General features: G+C 30.9%; 1 protein-coding gene across 2 annotated transcripts; it reads right to left on the bottom strand.

Annotated features, from left to right (window-relative positions):
- Positions 1-11,777: 11,777 nt before the first annotated feature.
- On the bottom strand, positions 11,778-16,692 carry LOC140964897 (glucomannan 4-beta-mannosyltransferase 9-like). Of its 2 annotated transcripts, XM_073424882.1 has the most exons (10): positions 16,367-16,692; positions 16,157-16,276; positions 15,565-15,663; positions 14,643-14,895; positions 14,343-14,453; positions 13,936-14,072; positions 13,591-13,704; positions 12,829-13,031; positions 12,413-12,625; positions 11,778-12,290 (listed from the first exon to the last, which is right to left on the bottom strand). In XM_073424882.1, the coding sequence occupies exons 1-10, from the start codon at positions 16,490-16,492 to the stop codon at positions 12,131-12,133; spliced, it is 1,536 nt and encodes a 511-aa protein (XP_073280983.1). In that variant the 5' UTR covers positions 16,493-16,692; the 3' UTR covers positions 11,778-12,130. The 2 variants fall into 2 exon arrangements, with proteins under 2 accessions (XP_073280983.1, XP_073280982.1); XM_073424881.1 differs by having other exon boundaries at positions 16,157-16,692.
- Between the last annotated feature and the right edge of the window lie 8,504 nt (positions 16,693-25,196).

The raw sequence follows: 25,196 nt of genomic DNA, 5'->3' as shown, positions 1-25,196 counted from the left end.
TACATCAAATTTTCGAAATTTATCCCATTAATTTCGAAATTCTCTCCGAAAATTCTGCACGAGTCAGCAAAATTATGTCCAAGTTCAAAAATTCGTTTCTCTCTCTCGAGTACTCGGAATCCGATCTTCACCGTTCAGAATGTGCTTCCATATGTTTCGAATAACATATCCAAAATTCGGCCAAATCCAACGGTTAGTTTTTCGTTTATAGCCTTTGCAAGAAAACTGCTCAGATTCTACGCGGGAAACAGCATACCTACGGTTTTTCATCCATAAACAGGTTAAAAAGACTTCCAAACCCGATCTCCACCGTTCATAATTTATTTGATATAATTTTGGACGTACTGTAAAAGTTTGAGCCCGATCCAACGGTTCAATAAGGCACAATGAATTTTTCAAGATTGCTGATTTTCCGGCCGATGTGCTGTTGCGTTTTCGAAGTGTCGGTTGCATGATTCTTCTATAGTTTCGAATTCTTCATGTTTTCTTCCAGGTTTAAGGTAAGTGGGCAATTTTAAATTTTTAAAATTTCGTTTATGCATAAAAAGTTTTGTTTGAAAAATTCGGTCGAACACCGTCTACGTTTTTTTAAATCTTGTTACGTTTTTGTGAGGACACTGTGAGGATTCCCTGAAAATGGGTGGAATTCCAACATATGGCCCTTAACAGTGGGATAGAACTGTTTTATGGCCTCGCCCCCTTAGAGGATTAAAACTTAGGGACTGACGTCAGTAAACCATGAAAGGTGAAAAATTGCAGTGTTAAAAATTATGAAAAGCATGCTGTAAATATATGTTATTTTCGAAAATATGAAAAATTTTATGTGGTGTTCGATATTTCCCCCATTTACTGAGTATTCCCAAAATACTCACCCCTTACTCTACCCTCCCAGATAAATCAGAAGAAGAAATAGAGAAAGAAGAATCAGACATCAGTTTTTGGGCTGATAGTGGACGCATGAAGAATTTTAATTAAGAATATGTTCTTGTGAGTTTTGAATTCTAGTTGTGAACGCTTCCGCAGATTTTTACCGTTTTCAGAGTTATTATTGTAAAGACGATTCCATTTTTATGGTATATTTATGATATAAACTGGTTTTGGTTTATACTGTACTACGAGGCTTGTTGTTTAGCAATTATGTGATTGTTGAATAACGCCGGTGTCGACTAACCCCGGTCTCGGGGCGTGACATGAACAACTCATTGAAACAAAATATTATTCTCCCTTTCCAACTATTGTATCGCGAGTGCTTCATTGATGGCAGCTGTTCAAAACCAGATGCTGCTTCTAGAAATTTGTTGCAATGTGAGAGTTGCAACGCGATTGTGCTATTGTGGATCATTAAAAATATTTTTGAAAATCAGTAGTTTATCAAACATAAAAAGATGACACAAACTATGTAAAATTTCCAGACATTATTTTAAGGAATTTATTTAACATCCAAATAAAAATATGTGTAATTTAATTTTAGGATTATCTTGATGCGTATATCAAACATTAATTTAGGGAGAAATAACGGGTTCAGTCACATATGTTTGACCAATTGCTCGGTTGGGTCACAAATATTTTGACATTCCCGTTTTATTCCTAAATGTTTCAAGTGAGTTATCCTTCCATCAATTTAATGGTTAAAATAAATTAACGAGAGAGATCTGGTTCAGTCCCAGATGTTTGACCATTTTTCTTGTTTGGTCTCAAATGTTTCGGCGTTCCTGTTTCAGTACTAAACGTTTATAAATTTTGACTGAGTTAGTCCTTCCATCAATTTAAAGGTTAACGATAGACATGACATGTATCAATGACGCCCCTCAAATCACCAAAACGACTCAACTTGTTGTTTTATCTGCTCCACTTGCTGTTTTATCTCCCCGTTTAGCCTCCTCACAACCTATGATTCATACTTGCGGTTTTCCTTTTCTAATTCTAACACCAACTCATTCAAATTCATCATTTTTCTGATCACTTAAGATTTTGTGTTGAACTACTACATAGTTGCAAAACTTGCATTTGATGTAGAGAAAATAGCTGTTGGTGGTGGTTATCCATATACGAGTTAAAACTCTTATTGCTTCGTCCTTTTCTTCGATAAGAATTGTGCGTAGCGTCACTGAATTTGTTTACTTGAATATGTGTTTCATCCCAACACTCAAACACTCGATTCGCCCCCAACGAAAACAACGTATATTTTCCCCTATGTTAGATCCTAAAGCGAAATAGCTAAAACCATTTCATAACATAATGTGTTTAATTTACTACTTAAATAAAGAAGATTCGCCATATTACAGAATAAAAAATTACATTATACATGAAACAAAAAAAATGGATAACTTTAATCAACATCAGCTGTCTAGGATCAAACTCTTGTCGCTTTACTAAAAGCTACATCTAATGGTAACGGTACAACTTAAATCTTTTAAATTGTGCAACTACTCAAACGTCACGTTTTGATTGTTCTACTAAGTAGGGACGATTATTTCACCACAACAATCTCCCTCCCAATAATTGCATTCATTTCAATAAATGAGAATCGAACAAATAACATTGGCTCTGATACCACTTGTAGGACAGAGCGCTTGCTTCTTTAATAAAAATAATAGCTAGTGATAATGATAAAACTCAAATATTTTAGATCATACAACATCTCAAGCGACTACCACAAAACTTTATTTAATTTACTTGCTCAATTTTTGCATAAAAATATAAATTACAAAAATCATAATTGACGAAATCCAAAAATCTAATTCTGAAAAAATAGGAATGACAAACATTAAATCCAACCAAATAACAACACATATCCAGAAAAATCGATTTTTGTTTTAAAAAACTTTAAATCTAAAGTTCATCATAATTGTCAGAATCCAAGAATAAAAATGTGTTATAATATGAAAGAGGAAGTCAGAATTACAAGCTAGAGATTAGTTGTATACAACAACATCGATTTCATTATCAAGATTGAGCCAAATATTTGAGTGTGACGACGGCGAGAAAGAAATAATTTTGTCCCGAATTGGACTGGAATTAAGGAATCTGATTTGGGTTTTGGGAATTTTTAGGATGACATGTCATGTCTACCGTAAGTTTTAACTATAATGCTCTTTTGCATTTGCTCATTCGACTGTAACTCAATAAATGAGCATTAATGCGAATGCACTATTTTCGTCATCCTTTCTTGAATCATATTACACTTCAATTAATGAGTAATTTGACACTATCCAAATACAGAAAGAAATAGCCACTGACAAGAAAAACTAATCAGCTCTGCGTTATGACTTTCGAAAAATATTTTGATATTATGATTTATTGTATGCAGTGCAGAATCAGATAGTCAACTTTTCTGATAAAGTATGTAAGATCCTCAAAAGATATATGGTCTATATCTGAAGATATATTCACTCAACCATTTTCAAAAATTCTTCGATACGGTGAACGGTTGTGTGAGAACCTGAAATTCCAGTAGTAGTTAGCATTTTACAGCAGCTAACAAAGTTCCAGCAGCTACTAATATTTCAGCAGCTGGTATTTTTCCAGCAGACATGTATTTTTTCAGCAGACAGAATCCAGCAGCATAAGAATTCAGTAGCGAGATTCCAGCACATAGCTACTGATTCTGCTTATGACTTGTAACTGAAGCATTTAACATGGAATAAAGGCTGTTAATAGCACATCATGACAGATTATGGCCATTAATAGGGAGTCCAACAGTCAGAATTTGGCCTATAAATAACACCCTCAAATCTCTGAAATGGTGTTACACAAATCCTGAGTTATCACTTGAAATTTGAGCTAAGAGAGTGTATTTTCAAGCTGTAAAATCCAGTAGCAAGAGCAAGCAGAATTCAGACTTCAACCGAAACTTTTAGCAAAATACTGTAAGTGAGCTTATGTATAAATATCTTGAAACGAGTTTGATGACTTTTGTTTTGAAGCAAAGTATACGTATTGTTGATTTCTGATATTTGATTTTTGAAGCACTGAAATCTAGTGAACTAATGGTAGGAATATATATTCTGAACATTACTGAATTCTGATTACTGATTACTGGCCTCACCCCTTAGAGGAGACAACATATAGGGGACTGATATCAGTTTAGCCATGAAATTCACAAACGTGCTCAGTGCTTACTTGCTAAAGTTCTGATTTCTGTCCTGAATACTGATTTCTGAATATTGATTCCTGAATACTAATTCATGTTCTGAAAATAAGAGATTCTGTATACTATTTGTATTATTGTTTCTTTTGAAAATGATTTCGAAAATTGGGAGTTATTCCCGCCCCCGCTTATTGAGTGACGACTATATCACTCACTCACCAAACCCATCCCAGATAAGAACGAGGAAGAACTGTTAGAAGAAGAAGAGCAGAACCAGTTTTGAGGCTGGTGAAGAAGACTGTTGTTTTTAATTCTAAGTTATGTTTCCGCTGTATCTGTTAAGACATTGTTTTGTCTGGTTTTACAATTCCGCTGTAAAACATTAGTATTTGATTTTGTATCAGACAATGAAATATTCAGTATTATGAATAAAAAGACTGGTTTATGAATTTTTGTACTTCTGAGGTTTGTTGTTTTCGAATGTAAATTTGAGAACAACGCCGGTATCGACTAACCCCGTCCCTGGGGCGTGACAGGTTGAGTAAAAGTTATGCCAAATACTTGTACTCTTGAGCGGTTGAGTATATCAAAGGAACTGCTAAGATTAAAATATTTGGATAGATTTGCATCTTGATATCAGTTGAACGACTTTTCTGAATCTTTAGTAGGGTGGCCGAGTACATATAATATATACAAAAACAACTTGATGTAGTACACTTAGTTATTGTTTATTATCACCAAAATTAAGAGATCTCTTGTTTCTGTATAACTAAAAAATAAAGTGATTTTCAACAATGAATATTCAAACAAAAATTAGTTGTTTTTTTGAGTGAACCTATTACTGATTTAATAAATTCCAAAGGTGTACTCGACCGAACCCAAGACTTGTGATTGTTAGTAATTTGAATCTTAATTTTGCATGCTAGTTAATTTGATTGTTAGAATTGAATTTTCCGTGTTTCCTTGTTAGATATTAATGAAAGGAAATCCTCATTTTATTTTAGTATTTCGATTTTTAGCACAATAAATTTCAATATTCCTCAAGAGAAATACACATGCAATATGTTGATTGAGTTGGGTAAATTTGATTGTGACATAACTAATTGCTACCCAATTTCGGCATCGCTTTCGAGGAAGCGTTGTTTAATTTGTTTGTGATATTTTTTTAATTTTTTAATTCTTTTTTTTTCCTGGTGCAAGTCTTGTTTGCTCATGCACACTGAGAAGAAAAATTCTAGTATGATCTTGAGATAAGAGAGGACTTTTCAAAGACGGAAGAAGGAATCTCAAAGAAAATCTGAAGAAGAAAAGTCGAACTTGAATCCCGAAATGAGAATTGTTGAAGAACATAGACACGATCGATGGCCGTGAATAGGAGCTTGAGACAGCTTGGCAACCCCATATTTGAATCAACAACCTCTCCGTTGTAACATTTTAAGTTTTAGTGATTGAACAATGTTGTTGATCCAACGGATAACTATATAACATAACCGAATTGAATTCAAGGAAGAAAACGGTTTTGGAATTATTTTGTGGGCTCACATAATTTAATTAATTGTACATGGACAAGCTATCTAATAAAAGACCCAATAAAATGATCTAATTAATTATGAGTTTCTAAATTATTAAATAAATTGGTATGGTCTACCTTATGTATAGAAACCCAGCCCAAATTAAGTCTTCTATGATGGGTTGAAGACTGCTAAGGTTATATAAGGTTATGGTCCTCAAGGTACAAAAAATAATACAGAATACATACGGCACACATATTCTAGATCTCTCTCTTTCTCCCATCTAAGGCAAAGATAAGGTGGTCGATTCTCTTGCCTTGGAAGATCCATAACTCCGACTCTAGATCAATCAATGGATTGTGGTACGTGTTTACTGTTATTTATATTTTCTGATAATTCGACATGAATTCCTAACGTGTTGTGATATATGCATTTAATCACATGATTTATAGATTTATTTATTAAATCTCCAACAAACAGAACTTTCATAAGAAGATTTCCTAAGAAACCTAACTGATTACGAAGCCAAACTGATAAAATATAATAATGATACTGATAGCCAAACCGATTAAAGGTTGACCGATGAAGCTAAACTGATAGTCTATCTACTTGATCAGTCAGTACAAATCCATACATTCCCTGAAGAATCGGTATAATCAGTGATTAAGGATCAGAGCATAGTTGAAATAACGGATAAAGCTTTCCATACTAAAAGCCACTGAACCTTAACAGAATGTTAGGTTTCGGTGCACTTATATGAGCATGTCAGAAAAGACGATGACATGACAACAACGATATTTGCATTTGAAAACAGATATATTTTGAAAAGATTATCGTTCCAAATTAAGCTATAAATAGATCAGATGAACAAGCTCTAAAGGTTAGACAGTTACACTATCTATATTTGGATTATAAAAAACGAACTATTTTCTCTGAAAAAGCTTTTCGTGAGCCAAACTGAAACAGCCAGCACACGTTAATAAATCATTATCTGATCATTTTGAAGATCAATTTTGTGTTTAGATAAAGACACCGTATTATTTGATATTAATTAAGTTAAATTGTTTTTAATTGAGAGAAAAGTTTGGTTTCGTCTCAATTTTTATGACAGATTGTTGCTTCTTTGAACTTTAAGAAATCTCTACAGCCTACTACCTCTGGCATTGCTCGAAATTTTAGAGATTTCGATGTAAATCATTCTATGATTAATGAAAAATCTCTTCCATAATTCGATTCAAATAATTTCAAATGAGTAAGAAAAGTCTTGTTTGCTCATGCACACTGAGAATAAAAATTCTAGTATGATCTTGAGATAAGAGAGGACTTTTCAAAGACGGAAGAAGGAATCTCAAAGAAAATCTGAAGAAGAAAAGTCGAACTTGAATCCCGAAATGAGAATTGTTGAAGAACATAGACACGATCGATGGCCGTGAATAGGAGCTTGAGACAGCTTGGCAACCCCATATTTGAATCAACAACCTCTCTGTTGGAACATTTTAAGTTTTAGTGATTGAACAATGTTGTTAATCCAACGGATAACTATAGAACCTGACCGAATTGAATTCAAGGAAGAAAACGGTTTTGGAATTATTTTGTGGGTTCACATAATTTAATTAATTGTACATAGACAAGCTATCTAATAAAAGACCCAATAAAGTGATCTAATTAATTATGGGTTTCTAAAGTATTAAATAAATTGGTATGGTCCACCTTATGTGTAGAAACCTTGCCCAAATTAAGTATTCTATTATGGGTTAAAAACTGCTAAGGTTATATAAGGTTATGGTTCCCAAGGTACAGAGAATAATACAGAATATATGCGGCACACATATTCTAGATCTTACTCATTCTCCCATCTAAGAAAAAGATAAGGTAGTCGATTCTCTGTAGTCTTGGAAGATCCATAACTCCGACGCTAGATCAATCAATGGATTGTGGTACGTGTTTACTGTTATTTATATTTTCTGATAATTCGACATGAATTCCTAACGTGTTGTGATATATTTTCATAATAAGATTTCCTAAGAAACCTAACTGATTACGAAGCCAAATTGATAAAACATAAGAATGATACTGATAGCCAAACCGATTAAAGGTTGACTGATGCAGCTCAACTGATAGTCTATCTACTTGATCAGTCAGTACAAATCCATACATTCCTTGAAGAATCGGTATAATCAGTGATTAAGGATCAGAGCCTAATTGAAATAACGGATAAAATTTTCCATACTAAAAGCCACTGAACTTTAACAGAATGTTAGTTTTCAGTGCACTTATAAGAACATGTCGGAAAAGACGATGACATGACAACAACGATATTTGCATTTGGAAACAGATATATTTTGAAAAGATTATCGTTCCAAATTAAGCTATAAATAGATCAGATGAACAAGCTCTAAAGGTTAGACAATTACACTATCTATATTTGGATTATAAAAAAAGAACTGATTTTCTCTGAAGAAGCTTTTCGTGAGCCAAACTGAAACAGCCAGCACACGTTAATAAATCATTATCTGATCATTTTGAAGATCAAATTTGTGTTTAGAATTTATCTGTGTAATTAAGAGTAAAAAATCTTACAGCTCAAAGTATTTAGATTGAAGTTTTACTAAAAGTTTCAGTTAGACGGTGTTAAGTCCTATTGAATTGAGTTATTTCAAATTACTTGTAATTACCAAAATCTTTTAGTGCAAACCTTCCGTGAGGAAGAAAGGATAACATAGGAGTTTTGAAATCTCCGAACATCCAAAAACAACTTTGTGCTTATTTACTTTTAGTCTACCTACATTTCTACTATTCAGCAAACCCCAATTGATTTTCTTGATAAGTCATTTGTTCAATCAGTTCTAGTAAGCATACTTCCACACAGTTCACACTGATTGACATACTGAGAACTCAACTGAAAAGAACAAAATTATAGTATTACTAACTCAACCAAAATATTTCTCGAGATAAATTTATTTACCCCTTCTAAATTTATTTTCGATCATAACACTCTCTACTTTACTTTTCCCAATAATGGAAACTTCAAAAAAAATTATATGGTTCAAAAATATCAAGAATGAGGATCACATAGCAATGTACAAAATAAGATTTCGAATTTCCTACTCTAAGTTGACAGCCATTCAAAACTTACCAAAATGACAAAAAAAATACGATTTCGAACACCTAAACAGTGGAATTTGCAGGAAATGGGATGAAGTCATTTCGAATAGAAAAAGCACTGAACTTTTATCAAAATATAACAATTTTGTCACATTTTGTATACTAGGATCTCAGCTGGATAACGAACATGGTTTCTCTGATACCATTTTTTGCAAATAAATATTCGATAACAACAAGTCTCGTAGTACAATATGAACTAAAACCATTTTATATCATAAAAATCATTGTTTTTACAATGAAAAAATTCCAAAAAAGAATAGAATAAGAAGCGTCTACAACTAAAATCAAAAAACAATAATGGAATTTAAAACAAATGTGAAAGTATCGAATTTTCTTCGTCACCAGCACCAAAACATGTATTGTTTATCCTTTTCCAAATGTTCTTCGTCCTTATCTGGAGAAAATAAATGGATGAGTGTTTGGGCTCAGAAAGCGGGAGTTGATCGAATACAATATATAACAAATAAATATGATTTTCAAAAAATAACATATCATGATAGAACAAATCATATACAAAACATAATCATATAACACAAATATTTAATTTTATTTACATGGTTTACTGGCAAGTCACTAATTGTTACTCCTTAATGGGACTATGTCATATAATGGTTTTATATTTATACTCACAATGTAAGGGTCATATAATGATATAAAATATTTTGAAATTCCTATTCATATCAAACTTAAATCATAACAATACTTAAACATAATTCTTATCAGAATATATATAACAAAGGAAAAACATGCTCGATCGATTTATACCTTATACATATATAATTTTAAAACATAATTCCACTTAAAAAAATTTCTTAATGACAGATTGTTGCTTGTTTGAACTTTAAGAAATCTCTACAGCCTACTACCCACCTCTGGCATTGCTCGAAATTTTAGAGAATTTGTGGTATGTTTCTCATTTTTGGCACAAAATCGTGCTATGCCATTAAATCATTTCATAATGACAGAAAAATCTCTTCCATAATTTCATGTTTAGAGAAAAAATATCTTCCATAATTCGATTCAAATCATTTCAAATGAGCAAGCAAAGTCTTGGACAGCTAGTCTAATTTTCAACATCTTCCATAATTCGATTCAAATCATTTCAAATTAGCAAGAAAAGTCTTGGACAGCTAGTCTGATTTTCGAACTTTTCTACTCCAAGCCAAGTTTGATTTCCGTAGTCTTCCACATACCAATTGCAAGTAATGATAACATTGAGTCCTTGAAACCACTTGATCAAAATTTTCGACTACTCTAATATTTTCAGAATAACTGATAAGATATATTGTAGGCAATACAACACAATCAAAAGCTAAAATCTTTAGACGTAAATATTATATGAACCAAATATCAATTCTCCCCCCTTCCCAAAAGAATTTGTTGGCCCCATTAAACTTGAGACAAAAACTTGTGTGAGATGGTCTCACGTGTCGTATTTTGTGAAACAGATCTCTTATTTGGGTCATTCATGAAAAAATATTATTTTTTATGCTAAGAGTATTACTTTTTATTGTGAATATCGTTAGGGTTGACCCGTCTCACAGATAAAGATTCGTGAGACCGTTTCACAAGAGACCTACTCTAAACTTGGAGTCAACACCCAAACCAAAAAAATATACACCAAGAGCAAAGAAAACATATCAAAGCCAAAAAAAAGTAGGTAAGACCTAAGATCGACATATCGTAAACCAAACAGATGATATAATTAATGCTTTTTATTCAAAATTTTAAAATATTATTTGTCACATCCTTTTTTTTCCCATCCATCAACTCTCTCCACACCCTTTCCTCTTCGTTTATCCTCATTTGTCTTCATAATTGTAGACATTGCTCATTCATGATAGGAAAGACAAACAGACAAGAAAAAGTAAAACAAACAAAAAGAACATAATCAAATCACATACCATAGTTTACCTAGCAACAAACAAAACGACCCAAAAACCAGCTCAAGGAGAGGACTGTTCAATTTCATATATGCGATTCTTATGTATTTTATCCAATCAAAATGAGACAACTAACACATCCCCACAAGTTCAAGAATGAATATCTGGAACGTTAAATTTACAAATGACCTAACTATGGGCAGAACAAGTAGCTCAACACACAACAGTGGAACCTGAGCTCTGATATATCATGTTAAGATTGAAACTTGAACCCAACTCAATCTCAAAAACTAGCTCAATAAAAATTGTCTAAGTCAATATATGCAAATTCCAAGAACTATATACAACCTATATGAGATATCTTAACCGTCTTAAATTAAAAAACTGAGTGAAAAGTTTCGGCCTCTTTCCAATTATTCTCTAATCTACAATTCCAAAAAACATGCATCATCACCATCTTCCGCAGAAGGCACAGACACAACTCGTATAGGCACAACTTGAAGAAATAGGTGTGTTCAATACAAGAAAAGAGTACATAAAAATGAGTAAAATTAGTTTCCCTAAGATAACATAATATAACAAAATAGTTAAATCCAAATATCCCAACTTAAAATGAGGTCTTCGTGCTAAACAAATCGATTTTTGTTTGCAAACAACAACAAAATAACTCAAAATCAATGAACCATTAATGCTGAATTAATTATTACAGTAGTAGCATAGAAAATTATCAACCTTAAAGAACAATTCAACCTCAGCATCACCCCTACGCAATGATGAATAGATAAGAGTGAAACAAACAGAAACTAGAAACAGAGACAAGAAAGAAAAAATAGACACTATCACAAATGGCACGGAATGTCGAACCTGGGAGACAACGAAGAAAACATGCATAACCGCGTCTAAACAAATAAAAATCTATCATTTTCGAAACACAAATCCAAACCCATTGGATTGTTTTGAAGATTGCCTAAGCAGATCATATACCCAACATTTCATTTGTCTTTCGTAATCGAAATCACACATTTAGAAAACAGTGATGTTTTAGACTTTAAATAATTTGAGCTCACACATTTAGAAGGAATATAGATACAGAGATCTGGAAGAGTATAAGTATTAAGCAAACAATAGAAACCAAGAACATGAGTATTGGTAAATTAAATACAAATCACTGAAATCTGAACCTTCTTCCTCTGATAGAGAAACCAAGGAGGAGAGAAGTTTCAAAACAACACATCTCTGTCCTTCTGATAAACTAGTTTTTTACTTCGAAATGTGATTCAGACTTGAGATGCCTTCCAATGTTCCAATGATAATTCTAGGAAATAACTTTTGAAAAATTGTAATTATTATTGACAATAATAAAATTTTAGTATCTCTACCTCCCTCAAATTCATTCTTTCTTGAGCCACCGAAGCTCAAACAGCATACTACCATGTACAATTCTAGGATCACATCATGTATGCATGCTACAGTAATGATTGTTACATACTTTTGAGGCCGAAGCAGCTAAATCCAATGAGTGTTACGAAGATTATTTGCAGGAGCATGTATACATAATAATAGTATTCTTTTCCATAGAAGAAGCCATAGCATCCACATGCTAATAGAAACACTGCGATCCCGAGCTCAGGTAGCAATATTCTGAAACATGGGAGAAAGCTGTCAACTAATTTTATATTTTCTAACATAGATTTTCCTCTCTAATAACATTTGTGTAATCCATTTCAAAACACATTTATTCACATAGTTATAAATAAAATCACCTGTCTTTCAGGGCTTTGGCTTGTAGTACTCCATGGTGTTTTGGTGCAGTTGATTCAATGTTGGTTTTATTGTTTAGTGAGTCTCCACGCTTCTCGGTCACAATCCATTCGTTGACACTTTTAGCTCGGAACAGCCCGACAAATATAGCCTTTGTTCGACGAAAAGACATGGCAGTTTCGAAGAGTATCCAATGTAAAATAAGATAGAGTGACCTGAAAATGGAGGAATGGAAAATCTAAGGTCAATCTGAATCAAGAAGTACTGTGTTTAAAAAATATTTCATTTGATGGGAACTTTTTAAGTGTTCTATTATGACATTTCATTCTGCAAGAGTTTTTTAATAAAAAAAAAACCAGCAAATTTTTTTTTTTCTGGGATAAGAAGCAAACAACGGAATACGCTATTAATACCATACCTTGGAGTTCCGACAAGTGTGTTGAGCGCCGTGATGAGGCAAGGAGCTACAATGGCTCCGTCTTTCCGGAGAACGACTTCCGGGAACAAAATCGTCAATGGCAAAACCACAAAATAAAACAAGAGCACGAAGACATGGCCGACGATCTTTCGGACAAAGAAGAAACTGAGGATCATGTACAGCTTCTTCTTTAGTGACACCTTCTGTAAAATCACATAATATCCAAAATACTATTAATAATAATAACACATTTTATAAATATAATATAATAGTTTGTGCATATGGTATTAGTTGCCACTAATAAAATCCACAAGAACGCGAAACTCCCAATGTAAAATCAACTCCTTTTAAAATCCAATGATTTTACATCACAGCATAATCCCCAAAAATAAAACGTAAAATGGGAAATGTAATGACTCATGTTGAGTTCAAGCTACCAAAATGGTGTTACCCTTACATTTGATCAAATGTCTCATGTTTTGTCACGTTAACACTATGATCAATATTAATATTTCCATCGAGATTAGATATTTTACAGAAGGGCTGGTTTCTTGCTCTTTTGCCTTGATTTCCCTATAATAAAAATTATTTTCTGGGCCCGTACCCAGGCTTGTGCATGCACAATAAGCACCTATAGAAACTATTTTGTATTCGTCGTCGCTTTACGAAAACAGATAGCCCAAATTGCTATAGGAGTCTATTATAAGACCATTTTAAACTTTCATTTTCAACCAATACGAGACAGAGGTATCACAAACCAACCTTGTTAATAGCAATTTGAACGAGAGTGGTCCTGAACAAGTTGGCTGGAGCACAAAACCATCGATGCTGCTGAGAACGGTGAGCTTTAACTGAACTGGGAAGTTCACTTTTCACCTATTTTGTAATTTATCAATACATATATATATGAGAAAATTATATCTATATATTATGTCATTCTGCACATAAAGATAAAATAAACAAAGTCAAAATGAAAGGAAAAATTGCATTTACGGCTATTATGAAAAGTCAAAATACAATGTATCGATTATTTTGACTTATTTGATGTAAATAAACAAGATAAAAATTAATTGTTAACTAATATGTTCAATGTATGTCTGTATGAACCTGAATATTTCCTAGGTAAAGAAATTCCCAACCCTTGAGTGCTGCCCGTACAGAAAGATCCATGTCTTCGGCTGTGGTTCTCCAATCCCACCCTCCGGCGTCATACATTGCGTTAATTCTCCATATTCCGCCACTTCCTGCAGTTGTTAATTGTCATATATAACGAGAATCCGAATCGGAATCAAAATTTATTTTTACTACAGATAATGTTATTTACACTTCAAAATTATGTTACTCGTACACATCGAGTACATAAAATCTACTTGAATCGCAAAAAAACAAATATATATGACCAAAATTCCTTTAAAATTACGAGTTCTTTTGACATTTCACAATAGACAGCCAATATATTTTTCTACTTTAATTAATTAATAATCACGAACATCCATTATTAGATAACTACTCACCGTTGAATCCGAAAAATCCATAACCAGATGAACCCACTTCTTGTTCAAATTTGAAATGGAAGTCCAATGATATTTCCTGCAATCTTGTCAACAAGCATGCATCTGCGTTCGCTGACAAAGATTTTTAAATTTTTTTTTTGTCAAAATTTTGTATTAAACAACAAACTGAAAAAAAAAAAAAAAATCTAAGGGACCCTCCATGTACGTCGAAACGATCCAGAAAAGAAAAATATTCCCGATTTAATATAATTATCGTATAACACATTCTTTGGTTAAATTTCACATATTCCATCAACTTACTAAATCTCCAACGAGTTTGCACAAGGGCGAGTTCAGGGTTGTGGATGAGAAACGGTATGGCTCGCCTCAAAAAGTCCGGTTCAGGTTGAAAATCAACGTCGAATAAGGCAACATATTCGCATTGTTTGACATAATCTTGGTCCATGCCATGTTTAAGAGCTCCGGCCTTATAACCCTCCCTAGTGCCTCTGGATTGGTATCTAATATTAATACCCTCATTTGCCCACCTATTACATTCTTTCTCAATCATATCCTACAAACAAATCAATATAAAAACGTCCATTAAGTTTTGAAAGTTTGGTATTGTTTCACTGAGTTTTTAATTGGGGAAGTTGGTGAAAAATCTCCAATCAAAATATTTCTTTGGGTTCACTCACTACCCACAAAATTGTGGTATTATGTCATACAAAATGTGGTACACTTCATGTGGAAATGTAGTACACTTCATGTGTAAATGTGGTACTAAAAAAGTACCCAAGGACTGAACACAAAAAAAATCGACGGCTGGGGACTGAAGGCCAATTTTCCGTTTTTAATTTTGGACTATTTTATCCAAGTATTGACGTGACGCGTGAAAATAATACAGACGTGACATCCTTGATCCTCAAAAGTACACAGACAGATCTTTAATTTTGTGATAAAAATAAGAACTCTCTCTTTCCTATTTGATTACAGTACGTGAAAAGGTTAAAAAATAAGGAAATCTTGAACTTGTCACAAAATAGAACATCTGCCAACATTTTTGTACAGTTTAATAATGTCACTATCTGCCGCACAGAAAAGTTTCGCTGGATACAGCATACTAGAGTGTGACCCAATTAATATAATTTATTTTAATTATGTTTATTTAATTGTTTCAGAAATTATTTGACAATTATAGCCAAGATCCAGCATGAATATGTATGTATGTATGTATGTATACCTTGGTTGTTTGATCAGAGGAGTCGTCGAGTACTTGAATTATTAGCCTATCCGTCGGCCACGAGAAATTGCATGTTGCACCAATTGAGAGCTTGTAAACCTAACCTAGCCCAAAAAGACTAATTTCTTTAATTAATTTCACATTTTATTCGTACGGAAAAAAAACAAACAAGCAATCAAAATAGGCATGAAAATTAATTCAAATTTATTATGTGACGAGTTCGAAAGTATATCTTAAACTCGAAAATGTAGTTTTTTAGGAGATTTCCTTTTCGAAAAGCAAAATAATAATAATAATAATAATAAATAAATAAAAAAAAGTGCCAGCAAAGACGAACTCAAGTAAAATACCTTAAGTCACGGATGGAAGTGTCAGTGAAAACTAAAGAGTTCCAATTTTTTTAAAAAAAAGAAAAAAAAAGACACTTTTTTGTGCTCCAATCATTTTCCAAAAAGACTTTTTCACTCATTATTACAGAATCAAAATTATTTTTTATGTAATAACTTTTCAACTAAAATGTTATTTATATATATTTTTAAAAAAATAACAAATAAATTTTAAAAAAAAAAAAGAAAAAAGAAAAAGTAGAGACCTCAACTTCATTGGCTATGGGTATCTGAACAAGAACCAATGGGAAAGCCTCACTCCCACCTTCCAAATCATCCTTGATCTCCTCGAACTTGAATCTCTTCTCCGGTTTCTTCCCGAACAGCTTCACGAGAACACTCACGGTCATCAAATGAATCCACTCCAGAGACAACAAGAATGACAAAAACAAGCAGATGTACAGACAAATTCTGACCAATGGAACCAGAAAAAACAGCTTAATTAGCACCAAGATCTGTCCCATTTTCCCTGCAATGTCCCCTTCTCTCGATCCAAAAACCCATTCTAGAACAATGTTCTTTGCATCAACGATTTCGACCATCTCTGCTCTGGTTTCAGAGCAAAAAGAAATGGGTTTCTCTATTTTGCTCTTGACTTCTTCTGAATTTATCAAGTTTTATTCTCAGAGGAATATGTCTTGGCTTCTTTGGATTTCTTCTGTCATTTTCGTTGTATTGAGAGAGAAGAGAGATGAAGAAGCCGTGTGGTATTCCAAGGGAAGTATTTCATATGTGTGACTCTGAGTCATCACCTAATTTGATTTTTTAATCAAAATACACACAATTCACCATTGGCTCATCTTCCATAAATTTTAGTTTTTTAATTAAATATATATGTGAAATTTTTAAATATATATAAAAAAATTTATTACAACATGTAGCGATGTGTGGGGATTGGCTAACACCGTTTTTTTTAATATAAATATTATGTTATGTTTTACGTCACGTAACTCTTCTTCAGTCAAATTTGGGCAAAAATCGATCGCTGATCCAATTTGAGTACCTCTACAGGATATACCTCAACAAAAAACTGAAAAGTAACCACATCCTCGTTTTTTGTTGTATTTTTCTACCACCGTTTTCTTGATTTATCCAATTGGTCAAGGAAGTTTTTTTAAATGATATGCACGTTTTGGTTGGAACAGATCTATTAATTCTTTGACTCCAGTCAGTAAGAAGGATTTTGAACTAAGAAATAGACCCTAGAACATACACGGTGGATAAATCTCATGTTAACGCAATAGTTGAAAATCACGATAGCTAAGTAAATTGTACTGTGAATAAATCATATGTGACAAACTCCTTAAAAAAATTGTGAAAATGGAATTAAATTCCTGATTATTTATCAAATATTTTTCTGAATATAATATTTTAATTATTTTAAAAATAAAAATATACAATATTTAACACTATGTGAACCCTTGTAGCAATAAGCAATTGGGTTGAATTGGCTTTTTGTCCGACAGGTGTATGAAACTCGAAGGATCTCCAATAAGAAAGAAAAAGGAGATTTAAATACATAGAAAATATTATATCGTTTCATATTATATTGGAGGCCATCATAATGGCTCTGTGCATTGAATTTGATGAGCTAGGACCAAATTATATTTACATAATAAATTTTATAATTTATTATTCTGTGGAAACTTTACACTTTTTTCCAAGACAAGAATTATATATATATAAAAATAATTCGAATTATCATATGGCCGTCCACCTAATACAATAAAGGAGGGCAGCTGTTCCACAGATCACTTATATAATTATATATATATATATATATGTATATGTAAAAAAATTAAAAATATGAATGAAATTAATTAATAATAGGGAAAACATGTACCGATTTGACTAAAATATTGATTTATACGAAAATTAATAATAATAAAGAAAAATTGTAATTATTTGATTAGCCTTTTTCTCCTAGGAAGATTAACCTTTTAATATCAATAAAAAAAGTCAGAGAGATCCATCAAAACATGTTGATTCCCGAGAATACTGGAAATTTGAAAATAAATTAAGGAATAAGATATTGGAAATTTTTTTTTATTAAGATTCAATTTTATGCACTCTCACAAAATGATGTTCTTGTTTATAATATTCAAAAAATGGTTGGGTAATTTTTGTTCATCTCTCCTATATTTTATGTGCTTGATTTACATAAAATATTGGGGAACTGAAATTACAAATAAACCAATTTTTTTTTTTAAAAGTGGTTATTTCATTCCCGGGATTACCGAATATTCTTTCAAAAGTAGTCTTGCACTATGATATATTATATAGCCGAATATTCTTTCAAATGTAGTCTTGCACTATTATAAATCATTTAATAAAAAAAATTATACAATTTATAAGACCGGTTTCACAAATTTGCTATTGCGTGAGTTAGATCTACAATTTCAAATATATATAGACACACATAACAAATTTTGTGAGACTGTTTCACTGGTCAATTTTATGATATGTATATCCGACATTACCAACTCATCAAAAAAATTATTTTTTATGTTAAAAATATTATTTTTCACTGTGTCTATAGATGGGTCAATCCACATCACAAAAACCCTACTTTTGTGTGTGTGTGTGTGTTTGTGTATGTGTTGGCAAAGATGTATGTAAAATGAAAAATTTATTCTCCAAAAATAATTGGCTACCATGCACATACAATTTTTCACATGCAACAAGCCAACAATCTTGTAATTTTCAAACAACTCATTAGTATTTAAGTCTAATGTATGCAGATCATTTTCACCACTAAATCTCATCAATTTCGCAACTTGTGAGAAATTAAAATTAGCAATGTTTAAGTTTAAGGCATGCAATTTCTCACCATTCTTACATCCACAAAATTTCGAGACAAAATTAATTTTAAATCATATATCTAAAGCACCTCATTTGCAACTTTTCATTCAAATTCTTGAAAACAAAACATCATAGATTTAAGATTTGGAAGTAAGATATATCTCATAGTCGTTGCATTCTGTAAGGCCCATGGTCCTACCCTTTTGGCTCCTGCAATTACAGTCCGTGTGATAGCTCATGCGACACTTACTCACAGAACTCCCTCACACCTGGATGTGGCGTACGCGGCTCAATTAGTATCAGGCTTCTTTAATTCAAGTACTTATGGCATGGACGAAGTCATGGGTTCGAAACCTAGGGAGATACATACTCCAAAGTCAGGTGTTCTAGAGTTCTGTGAGTAAGGACTCCATGGACTATTATGAGGACTGTGATTGCACAACTCAGAAGGGGTAAGTCCATAGACCTTACACATTGTCAATTACTCTTATCTCACTTCGTTTGCTTCCTAAATCATATGGACCAACCCATTGAACTTTTTCATCATCAAAACTTGTCCGCCTCCTTGTCATGACACATCCAAAATCCTACAAAGTAGAAATAAAATGCTCGAGATCGAACCGGCTATATCATGATAATGTGAATAAACATCTTTATATAAAAGTACTTTAATTGGTTTATACAAAAACAAGTATTTCTCATCTCATTTTTTTGGGTTATATATGTATATGTATTTATCTATTATATATATAAATATGTGACTTTACACGTGAATTTTCATTTATCTCTTTATTAATTGCTTGTTTTAAATTTGCCAATTTTTCTCATTATTCATGTTTTAAATATGTGTGATTATTAGTATTTAATTTTTTTATGTTTATCCACATTATAATATGTTATTTTTTATCCAATGATTTAAATTTTTTTATTTATCTTTTCAATATGTAAATTATTTTTTGGTTTTTTTATGCATACCCACATTATAATATGTTATTTTTAATCCAATATTTTAGATTTTTTTATTTATCTTTTCATTATGTAAATTAAATTAGTTATGGTTTAGAAATAGCCCATTGTTGAATTGTGAATTTTCTTTTATGTCTTATTAATTGTTTTCTTGTCCTCGTAAATTTTTTTGCGATGTTATCTATAACTTATGTGTTTAAAAAAATATTTTTTGCAAATGTTTATATTTAAAAATTATTTTAATAAAATATGGTCAAAAAATTTATTGTGATTATGTTTTTTATAAAAAAAAAGTTTCTAATTTTTAAATCTCTTTACTTGTGACCGTTGGCTAGAATTTATGTGTTTAAATAAAAAAAGTTTTCAGCCAACATTTTTTGTGATTTATATTTATAAATATTTGAATAAAACACGGTAAAAAATCATTGTGATTATAGCAGTCAATTTGGGTTGGGTCCGCCAGTTTGGCCCATACCGTCAAACAATTTAAGTGTGTTGGGTTGAAATTTTGTCAACTCATTTAAAGGTGTGCCTATATATATATGCCATATTATCTATTTCAATCATGAATTCCTCATATAAAGGAAAGAATATCATCTTGATTTTAAAATTGTGGTGCTACTATCTTGTCTACAAATTGTGGGTTGTTGAGATATTTTGGTCGTCACTGAAAATTGATTGTCAAAGTTGACATTTGAATTATGTTTTTGGATTCCTGACAATATGTTCGTTAACAAATTATTTTTAACTTATTTTTATCAGTACCGTGAGGAGTAAACATGTTTATTACAATATATAAATATTATTATCTCTTTAAATTAATATTCACTTTCATGTTTGACATATTATTAGTCTTGAAAAAATGAGGAACAATAAATTCAAACAAACAAATACACAAAGTCTGGGCGAAACCAGAATTATGTGATAATGAGAATTAAAATATAAATCAATAAATTTTTAATAAATTTATCAATATTAAGATGCATAATAAATCTTATATCATAATATATAAAATTTCAACCTTATAAATAAAATAAATCAAACATATATGAAATATACAAAATTTTATTACAAATACTGTTGGAAAATTTCATGTTCGCAATCTTTATTTTGATGTGATCAAAACTTGTTGTTGTGTTTCTAATATATTTACTCAAGTGTGAAGTTATTAACACAAGAAGCAAACTGAAACTGAATTCTGCACAAACTGAATTTCTGGGAAGTTTTGGTATTTTGATGATATCTCTCACCTGGATGATTCAAATGACAATCTACCAACTTGGCTGATCAGAAAACTCAATTTGAAACAAGTCGTATTTCACGTTAGTTGGGCAAAATCGGATGTTATCTAGGTCAAACCGTTTACTGAATGGCCAAACTGATTGCACGAAAACAACAATCAGTTGTGTATGAGCAGCTGTGGTATTTTGGTCATATCTCTCAGCTCACTTATTAGAATGAAACGATTCAGTATGCGTTGAAAAGATAAGACGGTGATCTACAAATCATCATCAGAAGTCAAGGTCTGAATCGAAGGTTAAGAGGCTGATAAATAGCGATGAAGCTACTGGTTCTGCACAGCACACCAGTTGAGCTGCGGTTGAGATGCAACCGCAGCCCAACTGTTGACCAACCGATGAACGACTAGTTTAAGCTAGGAAAAATGTCCAGCAAGACGAATTTGTCATTTACAATTTCCGAAACAGTATAGAGACTTTTGAAACGGTAATATTCTTGTGTCTAATGTATATATCATTGTTGGGGCCTATAAATACAACACTTTGAAGATCAAACAAGAGCTTTTGAATGGGCTTCAAAGTATTGGCAGTTAGCATGAAGAAATCTGCTAATTGAGAGCACAAGCTCTTGTGTGATGATACATTTGACATGTACACTTTAAAAGATAAATCCCTCACACACAATCATTCACACATATACAACAGAGTTGAACTTCAAAGTTTAGTTGAGTGAGTCTTCACACAAAGACATTAAAGATTGTGTTTGTAGTCTACACATAAGAGACGTTAAATATTATGCAGATTGTGAGGTTGCGGCCTACAATTGAGAGTGTGCTAGGAGTTTCAATTAGACAAGAAATAAGTTCTAAGTTGAAATGAGTTTGTACAAGGTGTTGTATAAATCAAAGTCTTCTAGTGGATCCTTCCCAAAGGGAAGAAGGGGTGATGTAAGAGTTGTTAATCTCCGAACATCCATAAACAAATTTGTGTCTATTTATTTATTGCATTTACTTATCATTTCCACTGTTTTTAAAGATGCATTGTTGAAGTATTTTATGTATTTTTCAAATACCAAATTATTGCATACAAAGTGTTTGATAAAATACTTCAACAAAAATATTTTTACTCATTCAACTTGCATATATTTTAAAATGCTTTACAAAAATGTTTAATTGGTTTCTACGAAAGATTATTTTGAGTGTCTTCCGCTTGGTTTGAAAACCAATCTCGATTTAATTCATCGGTGTTCAATATTTCAAGAACTTAACTATCGTAGCTCAGTGATGATCCCCCTAATCGATGTTGTCAAATACAATCAAGTAATTTATTGTAATAGTATTTTATTCTACAATAATTATTGTCAAACTCAGTGAATGTGGATTTAACATCTATTAAATCAACAAACTATATAGCATGTCAATCAAACTAACTGAGTAACCACATATTCTTGAATTTCCTAATTTGTTTATTATCTTGATAATTTGTTTCATTTAATATTTTAAATCTTAAGACACCGTTACTATAACTAAAGACACAAAATTTTAAAAAAATGTTCATAAGGACTCAATCATTAACTCGTACAGAAAAACAATTATCAACATAATATATTGAAAATATTTTAATTAATTCAACACATATTCTAAAAAAATTTCTAATTAATTACGAAAAATTCATTTACAATAATCATATTTAATCTTTTTGGACTAACATCATTTGTTTAATAAGATATTCATTACCATTATTTATTAGTATGTTAATATTTAAATATGAATTATGATGTATATTTTTCTCTAAAAGTTCTTAAATAATAATTTAATATATTTATTTGACACTTCAATATTAATATTTTAAAATATATTAATTTTATATGTATATTGTATGTGTGCAACACTTCTAATCCTGATTATAAAATTTCTAAAAATGAATTAGGTAAGACATAAAAAATTACACAATCAAACAAAAGATAGAAAATAAAAACTAAATAATTATTTATTACCTATAAATTACTGATATCGACTTCGAATATTGAAATTGGTGAGAGTGAATGTCATTATTTACTAAAAAAATCAAAAGCTAATGTTTGAATGAGTTACACTGCAAAGTTAGTGAAGTTAAAATAAAGGACAAAGTGAGTTAATAAAATATTATAATGGATTAAGCTGAATGAAACTCATATATATAAGTATCTCACTTGATATAAGTAGTTAACTCAACTTATGTTTTGTCACTGCACAAAGTGAAAGTTCATGTACGGTAGTGTTCTATATTTTCTTAATTTTTCTCTTGATTTCAAATTTAATTCCATCATGTATTGGTCTTTAAATATATCTTAGAGTTTTTTGTAAGCACATAATCTTAAATGTGAACAATTAACCAGATAATTATTATACTTTGTATACAACAATAAATAGATTAATACATTTAAAGATAGAAAAAGTAACGTATTGACAATAATAAAAAAATTGTTAGAATTAGCACTATGATTATCTTATGTCAATATTAAATTTAACATCCTACATTAGAAAATGTGTTTATTGAGATAAAGACTGTGATGATAAAATAAAAATAATAATTTATTTATCATTGTAACATATTAATAATGTAATCGTTGTTCAGAATCAGAAACCGATGTACTTTGACATTTTCATTGAATTGTATAAACAATTCTCGCAATATTTTGAGTTTGATAAACATGTTGAATCTATTAAAATTAAATAGTAAAAATTAATGATGAATAAGAATGTATTGATTCAACTTTCAATTTGGGTTTCTGGATTTTGTCAACATGCTATGTATTTTTTCTGATTTTTCTTTTATTTTAAAATATAAAATATCAAATAGATGAAAATGATTTTTTTTCTCTAATGCTTATGTGGAATATCAAGTATATAGTCTACTCAAATGTCTTATAAATTCATATGATAAAGTAAAAATTATTTACATAAACTTAGTTGTTGGGTGCAATAAATGATCATGTAGGGTAGAATAATTGAAATGTTGTGCTTGAGCCGCTGTACTATTTAAAAGATTTGAGTTGTACCGTTACTATCATCCATAACTTTTGGTAAAATAGTGAACGCTCGATTCTACAATTCACATCAAAGCCAAGATCACGAGTTTAATTTTCATTGATTGCAATCATCAGGAGAGAAATTGTTGTGTACAATAATTATTTCTACTAGGTAGACGCTTGAGCTGTTGTATGATTTAAAAAATTTTACTTGCACCGCTACCATTATCTATAGCTTTTGGTAAAACGACAAACGTTCGGTCCTACATTATTCGATTGTAAAACTAAAAGAAACAAATTGCATCAACTTTTAGTTTTGAATTGGTCCCTTACATGTTATTCGATTTTTAAATTTATAAGAATTATTTAGTTTTCATATATTTTTGTAGATTGAATTATAATTGATTTTTTTCAAATGGAAGAAACACACAATAAAACTCATGTAAGTATTATTAACAAAAATATTTAAATGAAATATTGGATTTGCCGATCATCAAAATAAGAAATAAACAAAATTTGATCATTCAGTGAGAAATGAGATATTTAAAGAAAGTCATAATCGCCACATTGAAATAGTACACCTATATGGATTTATTACTGTATTTTGCAACTAAAAAATCAAAAAAATTTCACCTATTATTTTTATATCATATTTAAAATAATTATAAATTCATATTTTCATTATTTAGAGTTGGTCTTTGTTATGAAAAATCATTGTGAATAAATTGAATTTGAAAATTTTTATATTTATGTATATCACATTTTAAAATGTCAACCTGATTTCAAATAATAAAAAAGCTACAAAATGAACTTATTCATCTTTAATGCACACAAATTATATAGTAAAGATATATGCCGATTAAGATAATGAAGTAGATTATATGTCTATACATAACAAAATATTTATACAAGAAAAACAATAAATAAATAAAATATTTTTCTTGACATGAATATTTTTAAAAAAAACTTTTTGTAGTGAGATGGAGAAGATAAAAAAGAAAAAAAATTAACTCTTTTGGGTTAAAAAAAAAAAGAAATGTTGTTTTCATACAATGAATCCACTTTCCAAATTAAATGTATTATACTATGAAGTTATATTTACTATTCAAAATTTATAAATGCAATGAATTTTTCTCAAAATAAAGATATAAAAATTATCTCTTGAAGATAGTTAAACAATTAAGAAAATTAAAAATATTATTTTTTGGAGATAATACTAATATAACATTA

This window comes from Primulina huaijiensis, chromosome 18 (assembly GCF_012295235.1).
Source record: "Primulina huaijiensis isolate GDHJ02 chromosome 18, ASM1229523v2, whole genome shotgun sequence".
NCBI lineage: Eukaryota > Viridiplantae > Streptophyta > Magnoliopsida > Lamiales > Gesneriaceae > Primulina > Primulina huaijiensis.
This window is presented reverse-complemented; position numbering and strand designations above follow the sequence as displayed.

Excerpts from the sequence above, each read along its gene's own strand:
- LOC140964897 (XM_073424881.1), bottom strand. The coding sequence starts at position 16,492 with ATGGTCGAAATCGTTGATGCAAAGAACATTGTTCTAGAATGGGTTTTT. Across the intron at positions 13,032-13,590 it reads TTCAAATTGCTATTAACAAG|AAGGTGTCACTAAAGAAGAA; the intron begins GTTGGTTTGTGA and ends GTGATTTTACAG. Across the intron at positions 12,626-12,828 it reads ACACTTGTCGGAACTCCAAG|GTCACTCTATCTTATTTTAC; the intron begins GTATGGTATTAA and ends CTCCATTTTCAG.